Source organism: Antechinus flavipes, chromosome 5 (assembly GCF_016432865.1).
Source record: "Antechinus flavipes isolate AdamAnt ecotype Samford, QLD, Australia chromosome 5, AdamAnt_v2, whole genome shotgun sequence".
Classification (NCBI taxonomy): Eukaryota; Metazoa; Chordata; class Mammalia; order Dasyuromorphia; family Dasyuridae; genus Antechinus; species Antechinus flavipes.
The window spans coordinates 195,390,870-195,412,479 of NC_067402.1; the positions used below are offsets into that span (position 1 = coordinate 195,390,870).

Consider the following 21,610-nt stretch of genomic DNA (forward strand, 5'->3'; position numbering starts at 1 on the left):
GTTTTAAAGAACAAATGAGCTATTTGTAAAGCACACAGTATCTGAAACACAATAGGTAGATACCTTATAATTAACAATAATAAGTATTATTTTTTATCTAATAGCATAATATAATAATAATTTCTCCAATTACATGTTAAACAATATTTTTGGTTATACACATACATTTTTTTTACATATTTCATATTAAAAAACCAAGAAAGCAAATAGCAACAACCAAAAAAATTGAAAATAGTATGCTTCGATCAACATTCAGTCTCCATAGCCCTCTCTCTGGATGCAGATGGCTCTTTCCATTGCAAGTGTATTAAAATTGCCTTGAATCACCACATTGTTGAAAAGAGCCAAGTCCATCACAGTCGATCATCACAATTGTTGTTGTGTACAATATTTTCCTGGTTCTGCTTGCATCACTCAGCATCAGTTCATGTAAATTTTTCTAGGCCTTTCTAAAATCATTTTTTACAGGACAATAATATTCCATTACTTTCATATACCATATTCAGCCATATATCACATTATTTAGCCATTTCTCAATTGATGGTCACCTACTTTTTCCAATTCTTTGCTACCACAAAAAGAGCTGCTACATTTTTGCACATGTGGGTCCTTTTCCTTCTCATAGAGAGATATATAACAAATGCTAATTCCTTCCCTTACCCTTTAAATTTCTGGCCCAAAATTTCAGATTTTAAGTAGCAGACCTAGGAATCAAAAATCCATGTCCTCTGTCCTTAAACTCAGAGTACTTTTCTCTACATTCCAAATACCTGCCTTGCTACATGAATAGCATTTTACAATATACAAAGCATTATTTTCAAAACAATCTTATGAGGTATCACTTCCCTTCTTCAGATGAGGAAACTCAGGTTCGTAAAGGTAAAATACTCTATCTCCAAGGATATATAACTAGTAAATAACAGGAGAGGAACTCATACCTGAGTCTATTCTAATTCAAAACCCAATGTTCATTGCTGATACCACATTACCCTCCTTGATATATGCAATCAGCCTGATTTGAAGAGAGGGAAGTCAGAGTGTGGAAAGCTAACTTGAGTGGTGGAAAATGAGAATTTGAAAAGTTTCTGTGTAGGAGATCTGTTGGCAAGGGATAGAATAGATTGGCAAAAAAGAAAGACTGGAGGGCCACTTCTAGGTTTATAACCCAAAGAAATCCAAAAAAAGAAAAAAAAAGAAAAAGAAAAAGAAAAGGACCCATCTGAACTAAAATAGTCATGGCAATTCTTTTTGTGGTGACAGAATTGAAAAGTGAGGTGATGCCCATCAATTGGGAAATGGTTGAAGAAGTTATGATATATAAATGTGATAGAATACGATTGGGCTTTAAGAAATGATGAAGGAGTTGGTTTCAGAAAAATCTGAGAAGACTTCTATGAACTGATGCAAAGTAAAGTAAGAAAAAACTAGAACAATTTACATGGTAACAGCAATATTGTAAAGATAATCAAATATGAAAGATTCAATAACTCTGATCAATACAATGACAATTCCAAAGACTCATGATGAAAAATGTTATCCATCTTTAGGCAAAAAACTGTTAGAACACTTCACATCTCTGAGATTGGCTAAAATGACAGGAAAAGATAATAAATGTTGTAGAGGATATGAGAAAACTGGAACACTAATGCATTGTTGGTGGAGTTGTGAAATGATCCAAGCATTCTGAAGAGCAATTTGGAACTGTGCCTAAAGGATCATCAAAGTACATGCCCTTTGATTCAGTAGTGACACTACTGGATCTGTATCCCAAAGAGATCATAAAAGAGGGAAAAGGACCCACATATGCAAGATGTCTGTAGCAATGATTTTTGTAGAGCCAAGGAACTAGAAATTGAATGGATGCCCATAAATTGGGGAATGGCTGAATAAGTTATGATATATGAATGTAATGGAATATTATTGTTCTGTAAGAAATTATGAGCAGGCTGATTTCAGGAAAGCCTGGGAAGATTTAAATGAACTGATGCTGGGTGAAGTGAGCAGAACCAGAAGAAGAACATTGTACACAGTAACAAGATTATGTGATGATTAATTATGATGGACTTGGCTCTTCTCAATAATGCAGTGATTCAAAGCTTTTCAATAGACTTAGGATGGAAAATGTCATCTGCATCCAGAGAGAGAATTATGGAGATTGAATGTCAATTGAAACATAGTATTTTCACCTTTCTTGTTTGTTTATTTTTTTTCTTTTTAGTAATTTTTTTTCTTTTTTGGTCTGATTTTACTTGCATAACATGATAAAGATGAAAATATGTTTAAATGAATTGCACATATTTAACCTATATCTGATTGCTTACTGTCTTGGGAAGGGAAAGATAAGGTGAGGGAGAAAAATCTGGAACACAGTCATACAAAAGTCAATGTTGAAAACTATCTTTACATCTATTTGGGGAAAAAATACTATTGAAAATTTCCTTTAAAAAGATAATTATATTTACATGTATTTGGAGAAATAAAATACTATTGGGGAAAAATTACTTCCAAAAAAAAGAAGAAAGAAAGAAAAGAAAACTGAATTAATTCGGTGCAAATTCAACTTTATTTTTTTCCTCTTTTTCTTTCCTTCCCCTTCATTCATCCCATCTCATGCCACTCCCCTCCCCCCAAGTATGGCTAATACAGAAATTTGTTTTTTCTTATTTGTAATGGATTTTGTATTTTTTGTCTTCTCAATGGGTGGAGATAGGGTTGGGTCGGGGAAAGGACATATAACTAAAAATAAAACTGAATAAAAAAATTTTAAAGGCTGGAGGCAGAAAGAACTAATCCTGGACAAGAAAAACTCTAGGTCATCTGCAGTCTAGGGCGACCCCATCCTCTGACCCAGGTCTAGGATTTATCTGAGGGACTCAGATCTGCTCCAAGATAAATAGGGAGCTCCTGCTAGACTTTAGATTAGCCTCTGGGATGGATAGGGCATATCTGAAACTTTTCCCAAACCAGACCCAATGCCCTTCCCAGACTAGTCACCAGGGAAAAAGCTCTCTGGGCAAGGACTTGGCAAACCTGGTTCTAGTGCAGCTCTGTCAGAACCTTACTATGACCTTTTAGTAAGCTCCTTCCCCTCTCTGGCTGGGTGTCAATCTCCTGATCTGTAAAATAAGCATTTGCACTATATCTCTAAGGTTCTTTCTGATTCTGTTGGTCACCATTGTCCACTGAAGCAAGGCTTTGTGGTTTGAAGAGTCTGGTGAAGCTCACTAGAAAATTCACCTCCATGAAATAAATTGGAGATAAAGGCAAGAAGAGGGAAAAGTAGATGCAAGCTGACTGTAGACCAAAGAACTGTGACAATAGTCTAATTCTCTGGTGGTGTGTGTGTGTGTGTGTGTGTGTGTGTGTGTGTGTGTGTGTGTAACAGAGAAACAGAGAAAGAGAAAGAGAGAGAGAAAGGAAGGGAAGGAGGGAGAGAGAGATTGCATATTTGGGAAAATCTATTTCCGAGAAAACAGGCTCTAGGAAGAAGGGTAAGGAAACTAGATTAGGACATGTTCCTACTTCCCTTTTTGAGGATGTGGTTTTATAGCAATGAAAGAATATTGGATTTAAGGGCAATGGGTTCAAATGCTGCTTCTGCTATTTATTAGGAAAGGGAAGGTGACCAGTATTTATGAAGCGCTTACTATGTGCCAGGCTTCTGTACTAAACATTGGGGTTATACATACAAACAAAATACAAACAAAAAGAAAGAAAGGAATTTTCGTTTGAAGACAGAGGACTATACACAACCACCAGCATGACTACAAACTACTCTTCAAGGTTTCAGTTTCCTCATTTAGGAAATTAAGGGATTATATTAGATGAAATAATAATTTCATTTTATTATTAAAGTTTTTTCTTGCTTGTTAGAATAGCATTATCCATTGAGGCTATGAGCTACAGTAGGAATCACCCTATTTTTCCCTCTGAACATTGCAAAGGGAGGCCAGAATGACTCCTCTTGATTTAGAAGGAGATAACTTGGGCTTTGTTATAAATCCAAAATTCATTCTCTCTCTCTTTCTCTCTCTCTCTCTCTCTCTCTCTCTCTCTCTCTCTCTCTCTCTCTCTCTCTCTCTTCCCTCCTTCTCTCTTCTTCCTTCCCTCCATTCCTCTCTCTTTCTCTGTGCTTCTCTGTGTGTCTCTCTGTCCCTCCCTCCTTTTCTCTATCTCTTGTCCCTCCCTTTCTCTCTCCCTCCTTCCTTCCTTCCCTCCATTCTTCTCTGTGTGTCTCTCAATTTCTCTGTCTGTCTTTTTATCTGTCTGTCTATCTCTCTCAGTTTCTGTGTGTGTGTGTGTGTGTGTGTGTGTCTGTCTCTCCTTCTCCCTCAGTCTCTTCCACCCCTAGCTCTTGAACCAGCTCATTCACTCTGTTCAACTGGTGAGAACAGTCAGTTGAAAAGGAATCAAGTAAAGGATAAGAGAAGGAGAGGGAGTAGGGAAGGAAAATTCAATATGAGTGGATGAGTATAAAAATTAGCTACCCAAGGCTTTTATGCCATATCAGGCTAACAGGATGATATTTTTAGAAATGGAATAGATCTTAGGGGACCCTTTCCTTTTACAAATAAGGAAACTGAGGTTCAGAAAAAGGAAATGACTTACCCAAAGTTACAAAGATCAAGCATCAAAGTTGAGATTTGCACCTAGGTTCTGACGCCAAATGCAACATGCTTTCCATACTATACTATTTCCCAATAAGCCAAGGGTAAAATTGGGAATACAAAACAGATTAGCAATAAATTAGCCTCCTAAAAAGAGACTCATCCATGCCCCTACTCTGAGAAATGCCCTACTCTGAGAGATGGTGAGTCATGCACTGGTCAATTGTCCAGTCATAAAAAAATGAGTCTATCTTCAGGTTAGTAAGGCTGGTTAAAAAAAAAAAAAAATGAGTGGACTGATAGAATTTTGTCCTTATTTGCAAGGCTACACTAGATGCTATTAGGATAAGAACTGAAAAGCACCCTCTTATACAACTCAAACAATTGTAATGTTCATTCCCTCCTGTGTGTGATTTACAGCTCAATTCCCACACATTACTAGGTCTCACTTCCTGCTCCTGGGAGGGACATAAAGTCCCTTCCATTCATTACCTTGTTTTCCCAAGAGCACATAAGTGAGAAGTCAACTTCACATTTTCAAACCATCGAATTCACCCCAAAGCTCATCCTGCTCACTCTAAAACAAATCTTCCTAATAGCAAATAACCAATGTAAAACACACACACACACACACACACACACACACACACACACACAAAGCCAAATTCACACAATATAAACACAGTCATTGTAGGTCTAGTGTTGATCCTGTCCATTCTTCTTCCCTCCATCTTTCTTTTCTCTTTATCTCTTCCTTCAATCGCTGTCTCGCTCTTATTTAAACATAGATTTACACCCAGAGATACTCGCACTTCGACACAAATATGTACAAATATGAAAATGTATTTAAAAACAGAGGAGTATCAGTCCACAAAGACAATTCATCCACCACTCAAAAAAAAAAAAAAAAAAAAAACCACCGGACACTCTGAAATAAGCACACTGAGATGCAGAGGTTCAAATACAAATCTGACTATTTAAAGATACTGTCTACATGGATTCATGTTAACATAATATTCTCACACAGAACACACTGAACTAGAGGGATACACACCAGAAACATGCAACCCTACCAATTCATTTAGAGATGCTCATAAAGTGAGACTTTTAAGCACAGATATCTAGCCACCAAAAACACCATTGCCTCTCCCCAATTAATATTTCTATTACACACACACACACACACACACACACACACACACACACACACACGAAATATATTCTGGAGTTGCCCTTCTGGCAAAATGCAGATTTTAAGTTTTTATAACCCTCTTACTCTTATAAGCATGGCCACCATCAAGCTTCTCATCAAGTCCAGGGAAAAAAAAAAAAAAGGAAAAACAACACTATTGGCTACTAAGCCACTTATAGCCTCATAATAAAAAACAACAATTATACAGCAAACTCCAAATACCTCCTGCTGAGCACTCTTCCCTCTTCCAGGCTTTAAGTTAAGAAAGGCCTGGCGGTGAAGAGCAACAGATGGGAAATCCCTTTATTCACCTTTATTCACAGCTTTTATTCCTCCCTATTCCCCAGACTCCTTTTATTTTCCTTCCACTTCCATTTACCTCCTTTACATTATGGCCGTTGCTGCTGTAATAATAACTCACATTTACATATTACCTGTTAAAACTTGAACTAATTGTTTCTCCCTGAGGTTGCTTCTTGCTTTGTTAAATAAAGTGTTGAATTAAATGGCCTCTTTAAGTTTCTTACAGATCTAAAGTATGATTCTCTACATATAATACTTTCTAGTTACAAAGCACTTTGAACATATGATCTCTATCAGAATGGTAAAGTATCTATTTTACAGATGAGAAAACAGAGACAGAATTAACAATTACTAACCCTAGCAATTATCTTCTGCCTTCCTTCTCTCTATATGCTCTGTTTCCCTGCTATTTTTACAAAGTCCTCCTGCTTTTCTTCCATCTCCAGCCCTTAGGGACCCCAGTCCTTAATCTAGAAGATAGGATCTCTAAAATCTTTTCTTTTCCGAATCTCTGTCAGTGATCCTTGAATTCCCCTAAACAACCAACCTTCCCGCGCATTTCTCTATACTCTCCCTTTTTACCGAGTCTAGAATCCACAGTTAAACAGTGTTCCTTACCTGTCCCAGGATAGGGGATGAGAGAGGGATGGTGTGTTAAGTGAATTCTGAGGGGCACTCTGAGATGCACCAACTCTGTTCCAGCTCTCCAATAACGCTGTAGAGCATGAACAAGGGAAATCACGTTGGGATGCCAGAATTTCTGGGTTCCGACTCTTGATACCAAAACAAAACAAAACAAAACAAAAAAACCCACCCTAGTGAAAGGAAACTCAGATTTGGAAAAAGTAGAGGAAAGGGGGGCAGCGGAGCTGTTCTCCTAAGGGCATAATGATGGGGAGACAGGATCCCCACAGTATAGCATACAACTTGCCACACACATGGCTCCCAGTTTGAGGCTGGGGGGGAAGGCAGGAGGCCGGAAGGAAGAGAGGAAAGAGTTTTTTTTCAGGATCAAACTGACAGGAAAACACAAGATCCCTATTCTTGGAGGAGTGAGTCAACTGGAAGAGAGGAAGAAGTAACTTTGGAGGAGAAACGAAAGGAAGAAGAAAAGCGGGTTCAAGGAATAGAAATGAGAGGGAAGAAAGGAAAAAGAAAGAAGTATGAAGAAAGGAAAGAGGAAGACCAGGGTAAAGGAAGGAAACGAAGAAAGAAGAGAGAAAAGTGAAAAAGAAAGACAGGAATCAATAAGGGAAAGAGGAGGGGGAAAAAACTAAGATGGAGAGGGAAGAGCAGGATAATGGAGAGAGAAGGGGGGGAAAGGAAAAAGCAAAGGATGAGGAAAAGAGAAGGAACTGAAGAGGGTGAGAAACAGAAGAGAGGAAAGAGAGGGAAAGGGAGGAGGGAGAGGGAGGGGGAAGAGGGAGAGGGGAAGTAGAAAGTGGAGGGAGGGAGCCAGAAAGGAAAGTAAGGGAAGGCGGGAGACAAGAAGCAGGGACTTGGCTGTGCGGATACCTCCACTCACCTGAACTGGGAAAGGGGCAGGAAGACCCTGGGATGAGGCTGCTAGCCGGCCGAGGCTAGGGGGTAGGGGAGGGGGGGTGGCAGGGGGCCGGGCCGGGGTGCTAGAGCCTTGGGGAGGCTGCTGTCCCTCGCCACCCCCCTGGCCTCAAGTTTGAAAGGAGGAAGCCTGGTATGTGAGGAATGAGGGCTGGTATGAGATGCATGCAGCTGAGGGAGGGAGTGCCCGACCCTCGCTACTAGCTTGGGGAGGAGACTGGGAGGGAGACTAGGGAGGGGGGCTCTCAGGGACTAGAGAAAGGTTGGGCCAGCCTGGCCCTGGGCGGTCAGAGGAGGGGCCAGTAACCGAGGAGGAGTTGGAGAAGTTGGAGGAAGGGGTGGGGGGTGGGGTGAGCAGGGATCAAGGAAAGACTGGAAGTGGAGAGAAAACGTCCCAGACTGCACTGGACCCCTCCACTTCTGGAGCTGACTCTTGCCCCTTTCTTTCTCTGTCCCATCGGCCCCCAACTCCTCCTCCAACCCCTCCCCCCTTTCCTCTTCGCTCTCCCTCCTTCCTCTGGCCCCTCAGCCTTTCTCCGTCAGCCCCGCCCCTACTTCTCCTGGCCCTTGGAGCCCTCACTCCATTACCCCCAGACAGCTGAGAAAATCCCATACTCCTGGCCAGGAAAGAGGAGAAGATTTAGGGACAATGAGCCCAAGACCGTAAACACATAAGTTTGGAAAGAGTTGATAGGAGAACTACAGTGAGAGGGAGATCCTATATATCCACTGAGGAAGGGCTAAGAGGAAAGAGCCAGAAACTGGAGACAAACCGCCCCCCTCCCCTTCTCCTCAACCCTGTAACCAGAGTCTCGCCTTAGGAGAGTTGCCTCTACTTCACCCCAAGGACCCCCGGCAGTCTCTTTCCTCCAGTGACCAGACGTTTGGCAAGCAGACAAGCAGATAGCAAGAGCCAAGGAGTGAATGGGGAGGGGGGACAGGAGGGGGAGAAAGGCTTCCCACCTCCATTGTGCCCAGGCTCAAGTTCCCATGTGCATCTCTCATCTGCACATGCCCATGAAAGGCTCAGGAAGAGACCTAAGGCGGCCAGGAAAGGCTGCTTCTGTCCCTAGCAGGCTCCCACCAAAGGGCCGGTGCTCCAGTGGAAGCAGGAAACAGGAACTCCTGGATGGTCTTCCCAGATCTGCCACCGATGCCCCAGACTCTTCCCTTCTCCCTCCTCACCGAGAGCCGGTATTTCTTCTCCATCCCTTGGGGACTGTTAAAGCTGTCATTATGAAGAGCAAACACATATGGTGTGAGTATTAAGTACACAGTGTGGGAGAGCTGGGTTGAGACATGGCTCTGGGCAACTCTTTGCTTCAATCAACAAACCAGGCAACAACAAACATGCATTGCCTGACATTGCTAAGTCCTGTGCATAGAAGTACATAAGTTCCGACCCCCACCCCTTTCTTCTGAGCTCTCCCATACAGAGCAAAAAGTAGCACAAAAGGGGGTCCCTGCCCTATTCCAGTTTAATTCAGGAATCAAGAAACAAGTTACAGCTGGGAAGTAAAAATAACAATGCATTTACATATATTTTAAGGATTTACAAAGCACTTTTGTCACTCAACATCCTGTGAAGTAATACTAATATGATTCTCTCCAAGCTCAGAAAGGACTGAGTTTTTATATTCAAGTTTTTGAATAAATGCAAATTGTTAATGGTCATCTGAAACAACGTTTGATCTCAACGAAGACATATAAAATAAAACTGTTAGTCTGACCTCCAACTTTGATGATCAAATTAGCAAAAATAATTATAGGCAAAGAAACTCAAAGATGACAGATGTGGAGGAAAAGGCATATTCATTTCCATCCAGTACAATGATCTTTGAAAAACAAATTGGGAAAATACAGAATGTATAAAATACTGGAGGTCTGCTGGCCAAGTCACACACAAAAACTTCGAATGCTACAACAAAATATTCTTTAAATAAAAACATCTAAATAATTGAAGTAATAATAATTGTTCATGAGTAGTCTGAGCAAATATAATACAAATTATAATATCTAAATTTATTCTTTAATGCCTGGCCTTTTTTAAAAACTGTGAAGAGTTTCTAGCAATTCCATATCTCAAAACTATTACAAAGTAGTAATCACCAAAACAATTTTGGTAAAAAATCAGGAGTTGATTGGTGGAAGAGATTAGGTACATAAACAGAAGCAAAACTGCTCACTAGCCTAGTATTTGATGAGCTCATTTGGGGTTTCTTGGAAAAGATACTAGAGTTGTTTACCATTTCCTTCTCCAGCTCATTTTATAGAAAAGGAACAAGATAAATAAGGTTAACTTGCCCAGAGTTACACACCTAATCAGTGAGGTTCTTTTGACTCCAGGGCCAACACTATTCACTGGGCCACCCAGCTCTCTCCTAACTATTGGGGTAAGAACTCACTATTCAACAAAAAATTGTTGAGAAAACAAAAGTAGTCTGGCAGAACCTACATATAAACCAACATTTCACATTATATAAACCAAGATAAGCCCCAAATATGTGGATGACTTAAACATAAAGGTTGATCTAAACATAAAACAAATTAGTGGATCAATGAAGAAATTATCTTTTGGAATTATGATAGGAGAAGAGTTCATGCCCAAACAAAGAATAGAGAAGATCACAGAAGGCAAAATGCACAAATTTGATTACATAAAATTGAAAAGTGTCTGCAGAAACAAAACCAATTCAACTAAAATTAAATAGGAAGATGATTAATAGGGAGAGAAATCTTTGCAGTGATTTTCTCTGATAAAAGCATCATTTATAAGATGAGTAGGGAACTGATTTAAATTTCTAAGAATAAGAATCACACACCTAAATTCACTCCATTAAAGAACTTAAGCAAAATATTCAAAGGAAGAAAATCGAACTATGAATAGCCCAAATCATTAACAACTTAAAAAATACAAATCAACGCTAATTGACCACAACTATATAAGAGGGGAACTGAAATGAAAAATCCTAATGGTGACTTAGAGGTAGTAACTAAAAAAAGATTGTATTTTATGCATTGAAATTGATTTATGAAAGTATAGTTACAAAATACATCTAAATCATCATATTGATGTTTAATATTTTAAAGTGATCCTTAAAGTCACATGCCCAAGAAGTAGCAAATCTGAGCCTCTTTTAAAAACAGGTTCTTAGACTCCAGAGCCAGTGTTCTTTTTATTTTTGCTATATGTATTTTTTTTAAAACATAAAGAAACTTCCCCACAGAAGTGAGCAGTATCTCCCCTTCAAAGAAATTGCTTTCACTTTTGGAATTCTCCTTTCCCCTATAAAACCAGTTCTCATGTCATGACACTCGTTGCATTAAAAAAAAAATGTTATTTGGTTTGACCATCCACTTTTATTTATAAGAAAGAAAGAAAAAAAGAAAGAAAGAAGGAAAGGAGGGGAGTAAGGAAGGATGGAGGGAGGGAGGAAGGAAGAAAGGAAAGAAGAAAAGAAAGAAAAAAGGAAGGAAGAGAAGGAGAGAGAGAGGACAGAGAGAAGGAAGGAAGGAGAGGAGGGAAAGAGGAAGAGAAGGAGGGAGGGAAGAAGAGAAAGAAAGAAATATGCTTTTGACTATTTACAAAAAAAAAAAAAAAAAAAAAGACATCTATCCTCAAAGCCAAAGATTTGCCACCATTGAGAACATGCTCAGATCTCTCCATTCTTTAAAATAACAACAGACAACCAAAACTTAATCTGATCATATTATCTGTCAAACTATCCTCCTTTGATTTCCTATCCTCCTTCTAGATTCATAATCAAATTTCTTAAAATAAAAAAAAAAAGTGCACTCATTGCCTCCCTTTTCTTGCCTTAGACTTTTCATCCCTTTGTCATCTGGCTTTGACCCCCATCATTCAAACTAAATGGCTTTCCCCAGTTTATCAATGATCTCTTAATTGATTAATCCAGTGGATTTTTCTCCTCAGCCCTCATCTTTTCCCATCTTTCTGTAAAATCTGACAATGTTGAGTCGTGCTAGGTTCCCCTCTTTTTCTCCCCCCTCATATCCACACTATGGCCAAATCCTGTCAATTTCATCTTTGAAATATCTCTTGAAATTTCCTCCCACCCCCAACTATCCTCTGATACCATCCCACTTCAGTGGGGGTCCTCATCCCTTCACTCTTACATTATTGCAATAATCTGTTGGTGAGTCCAAGTTTCTCCTCTTTCCAACCATTCTCCATTCAGCCATGGCTCTTCATGGCCCCATTTTTGATTTTTTGGCAAAGATCCTAGAGTGTTTTGTCACTTCTTTCTCCAGATCATTTTACAGATAAAGAATTTAGGAAAATACGGTTAAATGACTTGTCCAGGATCACACAGCTAGTAAGTGAGGCAGAATTCGAACTTAGCTTTTCCTGACTCCAGACCCAGTATGCTATCCCATACTCTATCTTACTGCCCACCTAGCACGATCAATTTGATTGACCATTGCCTTTTCCTTTCTCCTCCAGGGATTTTCCTTATAGCTTTCCCTCTGCATATTCAACTCCATCTTCAAAGTCTCCTCTGGATTATCATCAGTTTCAGCAGATATATGCATGGGTGTGCCCCAGGACCTTCTCAAGACTTCTCCCCTCTACTGTCGATCCTCCAGTGATCTTATCAGCTTCCATGTATTTAGCTCTCTGCTCAACTCTATCTTTATGTAGATGACTCCCAGATCTATAAACATCCAGCCTTAGCCTCTCTCATCAGGTCTCCCATCTCTTAACTGCCTTCTGGACATTGCCAACTGTTGTTCCACAGGCATCTCAAACTCAAAATGTCCAAAACAGAACTCATTATCTTTCCTCAAAGTCCTCCCTCCTTTTAACTTAGCCCTATGTCTTAAGGGCACTTCTGTCCTTCCAAAATCAGCAAAGTTCACAATCTTGGAGTCATCCTTGACTTTTCCATCCCCCTTAAGCTCCATATCTAGTCAGTTGTCAAGTCTTGTCATTTCTCCCTCCACATCTCTCCACTAACATAGTCATATGCTAATTCAGCTATGATAATATAAGCCCCTATTATCTCTTGCCTGGAGTACTGCAATGACTTCCTAATTGGTCTCCCTTCCTCAAATTTCTCCTTTCCCATTCATTCTCCACACAGTTGCCAAATTAATATTCCTAAAGCAAAGGACTAACAATATTACTTCCCTGCTGAAGACATTCCAGTGGCTCCCTCTTGCCGCTAAAATAAAATAGGAGTGTCTTGGCTTTGCTTTTAAAGTCCTTCAGAATTTGGCTATCTCCCAGTTTTTTAGGTTTGCTATACACCACTCCTTCTTGAACACTCTTTAATTCAGCCAAAGTGAACCATTTGGTCTCCTTAAACAGAATATTCCATCTCCTAACTCTTTGTTCCCCATGTGTGAAATGCACAACCAGCTCACCTCCATCTCCTAGAATCTCAACTTCCTTCAGAAATTCCCCCCTTTGAAACTACCCAGTTTCTAATGCCATACCCTTCCCCCAAATTGTTTTGTATTATTTTGTTTTTAATTAATTTTATACATCCACTTTCTGCCTCTCCACCATTCTCTCATTGTGAGTAGTCTGTTTTTGTTTTTGCGTTCCCAAGTGCAGTGCTTGGAACACAGTAGACATTTAATAAATGCTTGTCGAGCTAAGCAGAGTAGTTCATGCCAGGAATCTTTAATAACCAGGGAGGCTGAGATTGGCGTATCACCAGAGCTCAGGAGTTCTGAGGTGCAGTGTGCTAAAACTATCAGGTGCCCCGACTAAGTTTACTAAGTTCTCCCTTAGAAGGGAGAGTCATTCAGGTTACCTAAGAAAGAGTCAACTGGTCCAGATAAAAAATGCAACATTAGCTCCAGAGGTAACTTATTGAGATGAGTAACCTTATGTGAGTACTTACAGTATGGGGGATAAGATAGAGTCTTAAAAATCTAAAAGAAAAAAAAAAAAAGAAAGACTGAATGAAAGAAAGAAAAAGAAAAAAAGGAAAAAGTTTAGTTTAAAAAAGTTTAAAGTCTTAAAAAAACAAAAGAAAAGAATGTTTGCTAATGAATGAATACATAAATTTAAAAAATGCCTTATAAGTTCTAGAGATAATTGTAAAAAGATTTCAAACATTTTATCTATAATGACTACATTCAATTCAATTCAACAAATATTTACTCAAAGGCTTTTGTTTGTGGAAGATTGTGCTAGGTGCTGGTAGAGATTCAAAGTTTGGATAGGACCTGGAACCTTGATACTTGGTCTGAGGAAAAAATATATAACTACTAGATTATTACTAACTCTGGGATCATGGAAGACTTCATGGAGAAGATAGCTTTTGAAATGGGCTATGAAGGTAGGATCTCAAAAGAAGGAATAAGTAATGGTATATCAAACAGAGAAACAAAAGAACTTTTCTGGTTTCTCTCAAATTTTACCAAGTAGGTTTCTCCCTACTCTGCCTACTGATAATGCTTACTGATAAGTTTATGCTGATTCAGGATCATTTATTCTTATCTTAGAAGTAAGTCTTAGCCCAAGTCAGAGATAAGGGTTTAATAAGGAATGGAAACATTGTGGGATGAAATGAGCTCATAGATTTTTATGGTTGTTTTTTCCTCTATCTAATAGTATTTTATTTTTCCAATTACATGTAAAAATAATTTTCAATATTCATTTTGTAAGATTTTTTGTTCAAAATTTTTTCCCTCCCTCCCCTTCCTTCTCTCTAAGACAACAAGCAATGCAATATGGGCTATACATACAATTATTTAAAACTATTTCCATTAGTTAAAGCATATATGTTTAACTGTATTAAGATTATATTGAAAACCAAACTGTCATCTTAAGGATACGAATTATCTGCTTGGTATCCTTTAATCATTTTTGTTTCTCTTCTCTAGTCTATCTCAAATTTGTATACATCTTTCAAAAAACAGGTTGAAATCAGATATACTATATGAGTCAGATATAATATATTTTTAAAGAATTGACTAATTCAGAGTCAGCTCTACAAAAAGTGAGTTGCCCAGAGTCACATAGCCAGGAAGTGTTAAGTGTCTGAGGCCAGATTTGAATTCCGTCTTCCTGACTTCAGGGCTGGTGCTCTATCTATTGTACCATCCAGCGTATTATTAGACTTTTGAACTTAAAGGTACCATTGTGTAAGTTTCATCATGATTTTATAATACCATTTCCTTCCCTCCCCCAATTTTGTCAAGATATTTGAAATATTTTTCCATCTTCCATGGTATTAACAATTTCACTTAGTTTAGCATTTTCTATAAATTTGATGAATTCAGTACATAGTTGATCAACCTAATATCAGCCTTTTCATCTCAGTTGTTCATTTGGCTCCCTGGTCAATCTTCACAGTCAAAGAAAATTGTTTAGAAAGTATCTACTCCAAACATGAAGATTTCTCCCTAGAACAGGCAATTTTCAGATAAAGAAATTAAAGTCAAATATAATCATATGTAAAAAATGTTCTAAATTACTACTGACTAGAGAAATGCAAATTAAAATAGCCACTCTTTGGATCCACATTTTACCCTCTGACAGCAATATTGACTTGTCATGTCTTCTTCTTATCCAGGACCATCTTCCCTAGTTATTGTATAATTTTAGTTGAAAGGAACTTAGAGAATAGTGATGATAAACTTTCTAGCTCAAGCATTCTTAACTCATTGTCATCCACCTGATGAATTCTAATGATGGAAAATTCATTGTCTTTCAAGGCAGTGCATTTTGTTTTTACAGTTTTAAAACTGGATACTAACTTATATTAAAATCCCTCTTCTCTGATTTGCTTTGCATCCCTAACATGAACTATAAAAGTCTCCTTCTTTAGTGTAGATTCTTTTTTCTTAACACAGCTCTCTCCCAGAGAGGTTATGACTTTGCCCACTATCCCCTCCCTTTTAGGGATTCTCAAGAAGATGCCCTAAGTTATTTTTATGACCTGGACCAGATGACCTAGAAGAAGGCAGAGCTCCTTTATACTAAGCAAAGTGGAGAGAGTACTTAAACTCTCAAGATACTTAGGTGGAATTGCCAACGAAATAGAAGGTTATGGGAAGAGAAAATAAATGGAACAAATTCATTATAAGCTGACCCAGAACATAAAAGATATCCCAGATGTCTAGCTTGGACATTTTATCCAATGTAATTGGAGATATCTTAAAAAAAAAAAAATAAAACTTCCCCAAAGATGACTTAAAAGAACTTTGGTGTTGAGAATAGGACTATAGGACATAGGTATAAAATATCACAAGTTTTAAGTAAACAAATAGTTTCATGCTGTGGAGAAAGAAAAGGTAGGTCAGGATGAATTTTAGTATGCAGTACTCCTTATTGTAAACAAGTATTTGCGGAAGACTAGTACCTCTGGTATAAGGGCTTGCTGAGCCTTTTTCAGTGTTGCTCTCTACCTTTGGTGTCTACCTTACATCTAGCTCTTACCTGTGACCCCAAGAAGCTGTAACATGCTCAGTAGTCACTCTGTGGTAAACCATTTTACAGATGGACTAAACCAGGTTGAAGATAACAGAGGAACTTTAAAAACATTGTTGAGAAAGTGCCTAGTCAAAGCATGTGAAGACTTCTCCCTAGAACAATTTTCAGATGAAATTAGTCATCTGTAATTATATGAAAAAATGCTCTAAATTGCTATTGATTAGAGAAATGCAAATTAAAACAACTTTGAGGTGCCACCTCATACCTATCAGATAAGCTAAGAAGACAAGAAAAGATAATAATAATAAATGTTGAGAAGTGGAAACTGGGACACTAATGATGGATTTGTGAATTGCTTTAGCCATTCTGGAGAACAATTTAGAACTATGCCCAAAGGACTATAAAACTGTGCATATCTTTGATCCAGCAGTATCACTACAGGGTCTATATCCCAAAGAGATCATAAAAGAGGGTAAAGGACCCACATGTGCCAAAACATTCATAGCAACTCTTTTTGCAGTGTCAAGGAACTGGAAAGTTGGGGGAAAACTGGCTAAGTTATGGTATATGAATGCAATAAAACATTATTGTTCTATAAGAAATTATTTTAGAAAAGCCTGGAATGACTTATATGGACTGGTATTGAGTGAAGTGAACAGAAGCAGAAGAACATTGTATACAGTAACAGCAACATTGTGTAATGATCAATACATTCTCAACAATACAGTGATCCAAGATAATTCCAATAGATTTGGGATGGAAAATGCCATCCATATCCAGAGAAAGAACTATGGAGACTGAATGTGAATTGAAGAATAGTATTTTCATCTTTTGTTGTTGTTGTTGTTGTTTACTTGTTTGTTTTTTCTTTTTTATTATTAAAGGTTTTTATTTTCAAAACATATGGATGGATAATTTTTCAACAATGACCCTTGAAAAACTTTGTGTTCCAAATTTTTCCCCTTCTTCCCCCCACCTCCTCCCCTGAATGGCAAGTAATATGTTGAATATGTTAAAATATATATTAAATCCAATATATGTATACACATTTATACAATTATCATGCTGCACAAGAAAAATCAGATCAAGAAGGAAAAAAATGAGAAATAAAACAAAATGTAAGCAAACAACAATAAAAAGAGTGAAAATGCTATGTTGTGATCCACACTCAGTTCCCACAGTTCTCTCTCTGGGTGTAGATGGTTCTCATCATCATAAGATCATTGGAAATAACCTCAATCATCTCATTGTTGAAAAGAGCCACTTCCATCAGAATTGATCTTCATATATGCTTGTTGTTGCCGTGTTCAATGATCTTCTGGTTCTTCTCATTTCACTCAGTATCAGCTCATGTAAGTCTCTCCAGGCCTATCTGAAATCATCCTGTTGATCGTTTCTTATAGAATTTTTGTTTTTTTCTTTCTTGGGGTTTTCCCTTTTGGTCTGATTTTTCTTTTACAATGACAACTATGGAATCATGTATAACTTATATTAGATTGTTTGCTGTCTATGAGAGGAAAAAGATTAAAAAAAAAAACAGAGGGAAAAAAAATTTGAAACTCAAAATATTACCCAAAAAATGAATGCTGTAAACTATCTTTATATGTAACTGGAAAAAATAAAATACTATTGAGAAAAGGAAAAAAAAAAAACTTCTCCCCAGTGGAATGGGCAAATAAGAACAACTTATTTCAATGGCCATGAAGACAGCTGAAGCAGGAATTGTGGAGCCCCTAGAACTCAGACATTGAAGATCCCAAAGTCATCCAATTCATCTAGGCCATCACGTGTCACAGACTTTGTTCTTGCCCCTGGACTTTGATGTCCCTGGAAGAGAGAGTAAGGCTGATAACTTTGTGCAACTATTCCTCACTTAAATCCAATGTATGCATGAATCAAAAGATATCACCCAGGTCAGTTCCAATGGTTTTGTGATGAAGAGAGCCATCTGCACCAGAAAAAGGACTGTGAGAACTGAATATGGATCACAACATAGTGTTTTCATTCTTTTTTGTTATTGTTGTTGTTTGCTTGCATTTTGTTTTCTTTCTCATTTTCCCCTTTTTGATCTGATCTTGTTCAGCATGATAATTGTGGAAATATGTTGGGGAGAGGATGAGGGGAAGGGAGTGAAAAAATTTGGAACACAAGGTTTTGCAAGGGTGAATGTTAAAAATTATTGATGTATATGTTTTAATTTTAAAAAAACTTAAAAAAAAAAAAGAATAACAGCACAGAGCACTGGTACCAAAGGTCAACTGCCAAACCTCCCCCTAAATCACTCTTACAAAATGACCATAGAAAACATTGGACATAATTCTGAGAAAACCAAGAAAAATCAAAGTGAGCCATTTTTTCACCCCAAGGAAGTTTAGAAAGACAAAAAGAGAGTTTCGTGGACAAAGAAGTGAGGGCTAGCCAAGAGTGTGACCCAGCAGAAGTACCAGGTAAGAGATAAAAATGAGTTTTAAAAATCGGACAAGGATGGTAGAGGAAAAATTGAGAAAAGAAATAGGAGCAATGCAAAAAAAATATAAAAAGAAAATTAGCATCTTGGTAAAACAGGCAGACATGCGTGCACACACATATATACCACATTAAAAAATAAAAATAAAAATAAAAATTGGCCAAATGTTAAAGAGGTACAAAACCTTCATGAAGAAAATAACCTGATAAAGTTGGGACTGATCAAGTGGACTTTAATGACTCCATGAAGCATCAAGAAACAATAAAATAAAGTCAAAATTCTGAAGAAAAAAAAAGTAGGAGATATGTGAAAATTTTCATAGGAAAAAAAACTTAACTGACTTAGAAAATAGATATAGAGATAATTTAAGAACTATTGAAATATATGAAAGCCAGGATATTTTTTAAGATGGATGTCAAATTTCAAGAAATTAGAAATGAGAATTTCCCAAATATCTTAGAACCAGAGGGCAAGGTAGAAATCAAAAGTATCCACTATCCACTTTATAAAAGAAATCCCTAAATGAAAACTCCCAGGAATATTATGACCAAAACCAGAACTGCCAACCCTACGAGAAAATATGGTCAGCATCCAGAAAGAAAGAGTTTAAATACTGAATGTTAAATTCTGTCAAAGTTAGGATAACAGATCACAAAAGAGTTAGCAGCAATACTATAAACGGGCAGAGGGCTTGGAATATGATTTTTTTGGAAAGCAAAGGAGTTAGTATTACAACCAAAAATAATCTGACCAGCAAAATTGAGTTGAATTTTATTGGGGGCTGGGAGAGATGGACATGTAATAAAATAGAGGACTTTTAAATATTCCTGATTGAGAAAAAAACTGAATATAACATTTGACATTCAAACACAACACTCAATAAAAGCATAAAAAAGTTAATATGAATAAGAAATCATAGGAATTCATAATTCCCATATAGGAAGATGATAAATATAATTCCTAAGAATATAATCTTTGTTAGGAACATAGAATGGCATAGATGTCTATCTATTATGTTCGAATGACTTCAGAAGATTAAGAGAAAAGTGAGAAAGGAGAGAAATGGAAAGGGAGAAGAATAACAGGGAAAATTATTTCAAATAATAGAGGCCCACAAGGAAGAATTTTGTTGTTGTTGGTTTTTCTTTTTTTTACAATGGAGGAAATGGGGATGAAGGAAGCTGACAACATTTGAATCTCACTCTAACTGCAACTGTTTCAAGTAGAGAAGAGTGTGTTTATATATATATATATATATATATATATGTGTGTGTGTGTGTGTGTGTGTGTGTATCTCCACACATAGTATAGAAATACATCTTACCCAAGAGGAAAATAGAAGGGGAAGAAACTAAGAAGAAAAAAAAGGAGAAGGTGATAAAAGAGGGAGGATAACCAGTAATCAGAAACAAAACAGATTTGTGATAGAAAGAGCCATCCACAACAGAGAGAGAACTATAGAGACTGAATGTATATCAAAGCATAGTATTTTCATCTTTTGTTGTTATTGTTTGCTTGGTTTTTAAATTTTTCTCATATTTTTCCCCTTTTGATTTGATTTTTCTGGTGCAGCATGATGAATATGGAAATATGTTTAGAAGAATTGTACATGTTAAACCTATATTGGATTGCTTGCTCTCTAGAGGAGAGGAAGAAAAGGGGAGGAAGAAAAATTTGAAACACAAGTTTTTACAAAGGTGGATATTGAAAACTATTATTGCATACTATTTTTTATTTTTTAATTTTTTTTATTTTAATAGCTTTTTATTTACAAGTTATACATATGGGTAATTTTATAGCATTGACAATTGCCAAACCTTTTGTTCCAATTTTTCCCGTCCTTCCCCCCACCCCCTTCCCTAGATGGCAGGATGACCAGTAGATGTTAAATATATTAAAGTATAAATTAGATACACAATAAGTATACATGTCCAAACCATTATTTTGCTGTACAAAAAGAATTGGACTCCGAAATATTGTACAGTTAGCCTGTGAAGGAAATAAAAAATATGGGAAAAATTGGTGGGCAAAAATATAGGAATTGGGAATTCGATGTAATGGTTCTTAATCATCTCCCAGAGTTCTTTCACAGGGTGTAGCTGGTTCAGTTCATTACTGCTCCATTAGAACTGATCTGGTTCATCTCTTTGTTGAAGATGGCCAGGTCTGTCAGAATTGATCATCATATAGTATTGTTGTTGAAGGCATACTATTTAAAAAAAAAAAAGAGGTAAGGAGGGATTTTTAAAAAAACATTTGGTTAATTTTCTTTTTTTTTTCCATCATTGGCCTTCTAATCTTTTTAATTCAAATGAATAAAGACAGCTAGATAGTAGATAAAGTGATAGTTCTATAGTCAGAAAGACTAGAGTTAAAATTTTGTCTCAGACACTCACTAGCTATGTGATATTAAGTTACTTAACCTCTTTAAACTTCAGTTTTCTCATCTCTAAAATGAGAAGGGAGGAAAGGAAGCATTTATTAAGCATATATAACACATGCTGTGCTTTACAAATATTATCTCATTTGATCTTCACAATAATCCTGTGAGATAGGTGCTACTATTATTATCTCTTCTAAATAAAGAAACTGGATGACTAAATGATATTCCCAAGATTACACAGCTAGAAAGTAAATGAAGCAAGTTTTGGAATTCAGTCTTCCTGGTTATAAGCCAATTATCACTTTATTTCCTATATCACCTAGTTATTCAAAGTCTGAGAAGTTTGTTGATGACTCCTTCTCTCTCTCTCTCTCTCTCTCTCTCTCTCTCTCTCTCTCTCTCTCTCTCTCTCTGTATATATGTGTATATATACATATATATATATACATACACACACATATATATATATGCAGGAATTTGAAACAAAAGACCGAGGAAGTGGGTGATAACTCACAAAAACTTTTTTAATTAATAAATTTTATATATTATTTTGTTAGAAATGTATTTTCTATTAACAAAAATCTATTTTGTCTCCCTCTCATTTGTCCAATCCCTATTTTAAAAAGAAAAGAAAAAAACACTTGTAATTAATATGCATAGTTAAACAAAGCAAATTCCCATACTG

The 21,610-nt window shown here is 37.1% G+C and overlaps 1 protein-coding gene across 3 annotated transcripts in view; it reads right to left on the reverse strand.

The window, feature by feature from the left end:
- Nucleotides 1–8,739, reverse strand: part of TEAD4 (TEA domain transcription factor 4) — a 79,196-nt gene extending 70,457 nt beyond the window's left edge. The window contains exons 1-2 of one of the 3 annotated variants that reach the window (XM_051963486.1): nt 8,626–8,739; nt 6,721–6,817 (exon numbers count right to left, since the gene is read on the reverse strand). In XM_051963486.1, coding sequence (XP_051819446.1) covers nt 6,721–6,817; nt 8,626–8,667 — 139 coding nt within the window. In that variant the 5' untranslated portion in view covers nt 8,668–8,739. The remainder of the gene's footprint in view (nt 1–6,720; nt 6,818–8,625) is intronic. The other 2 variants (XM_051963485.1, XM_051963487.1) reach the window with 2 other exon arrangements.
- Nucleotides 8,740–21,610: the final 12,871 nt, after the last annotated feature.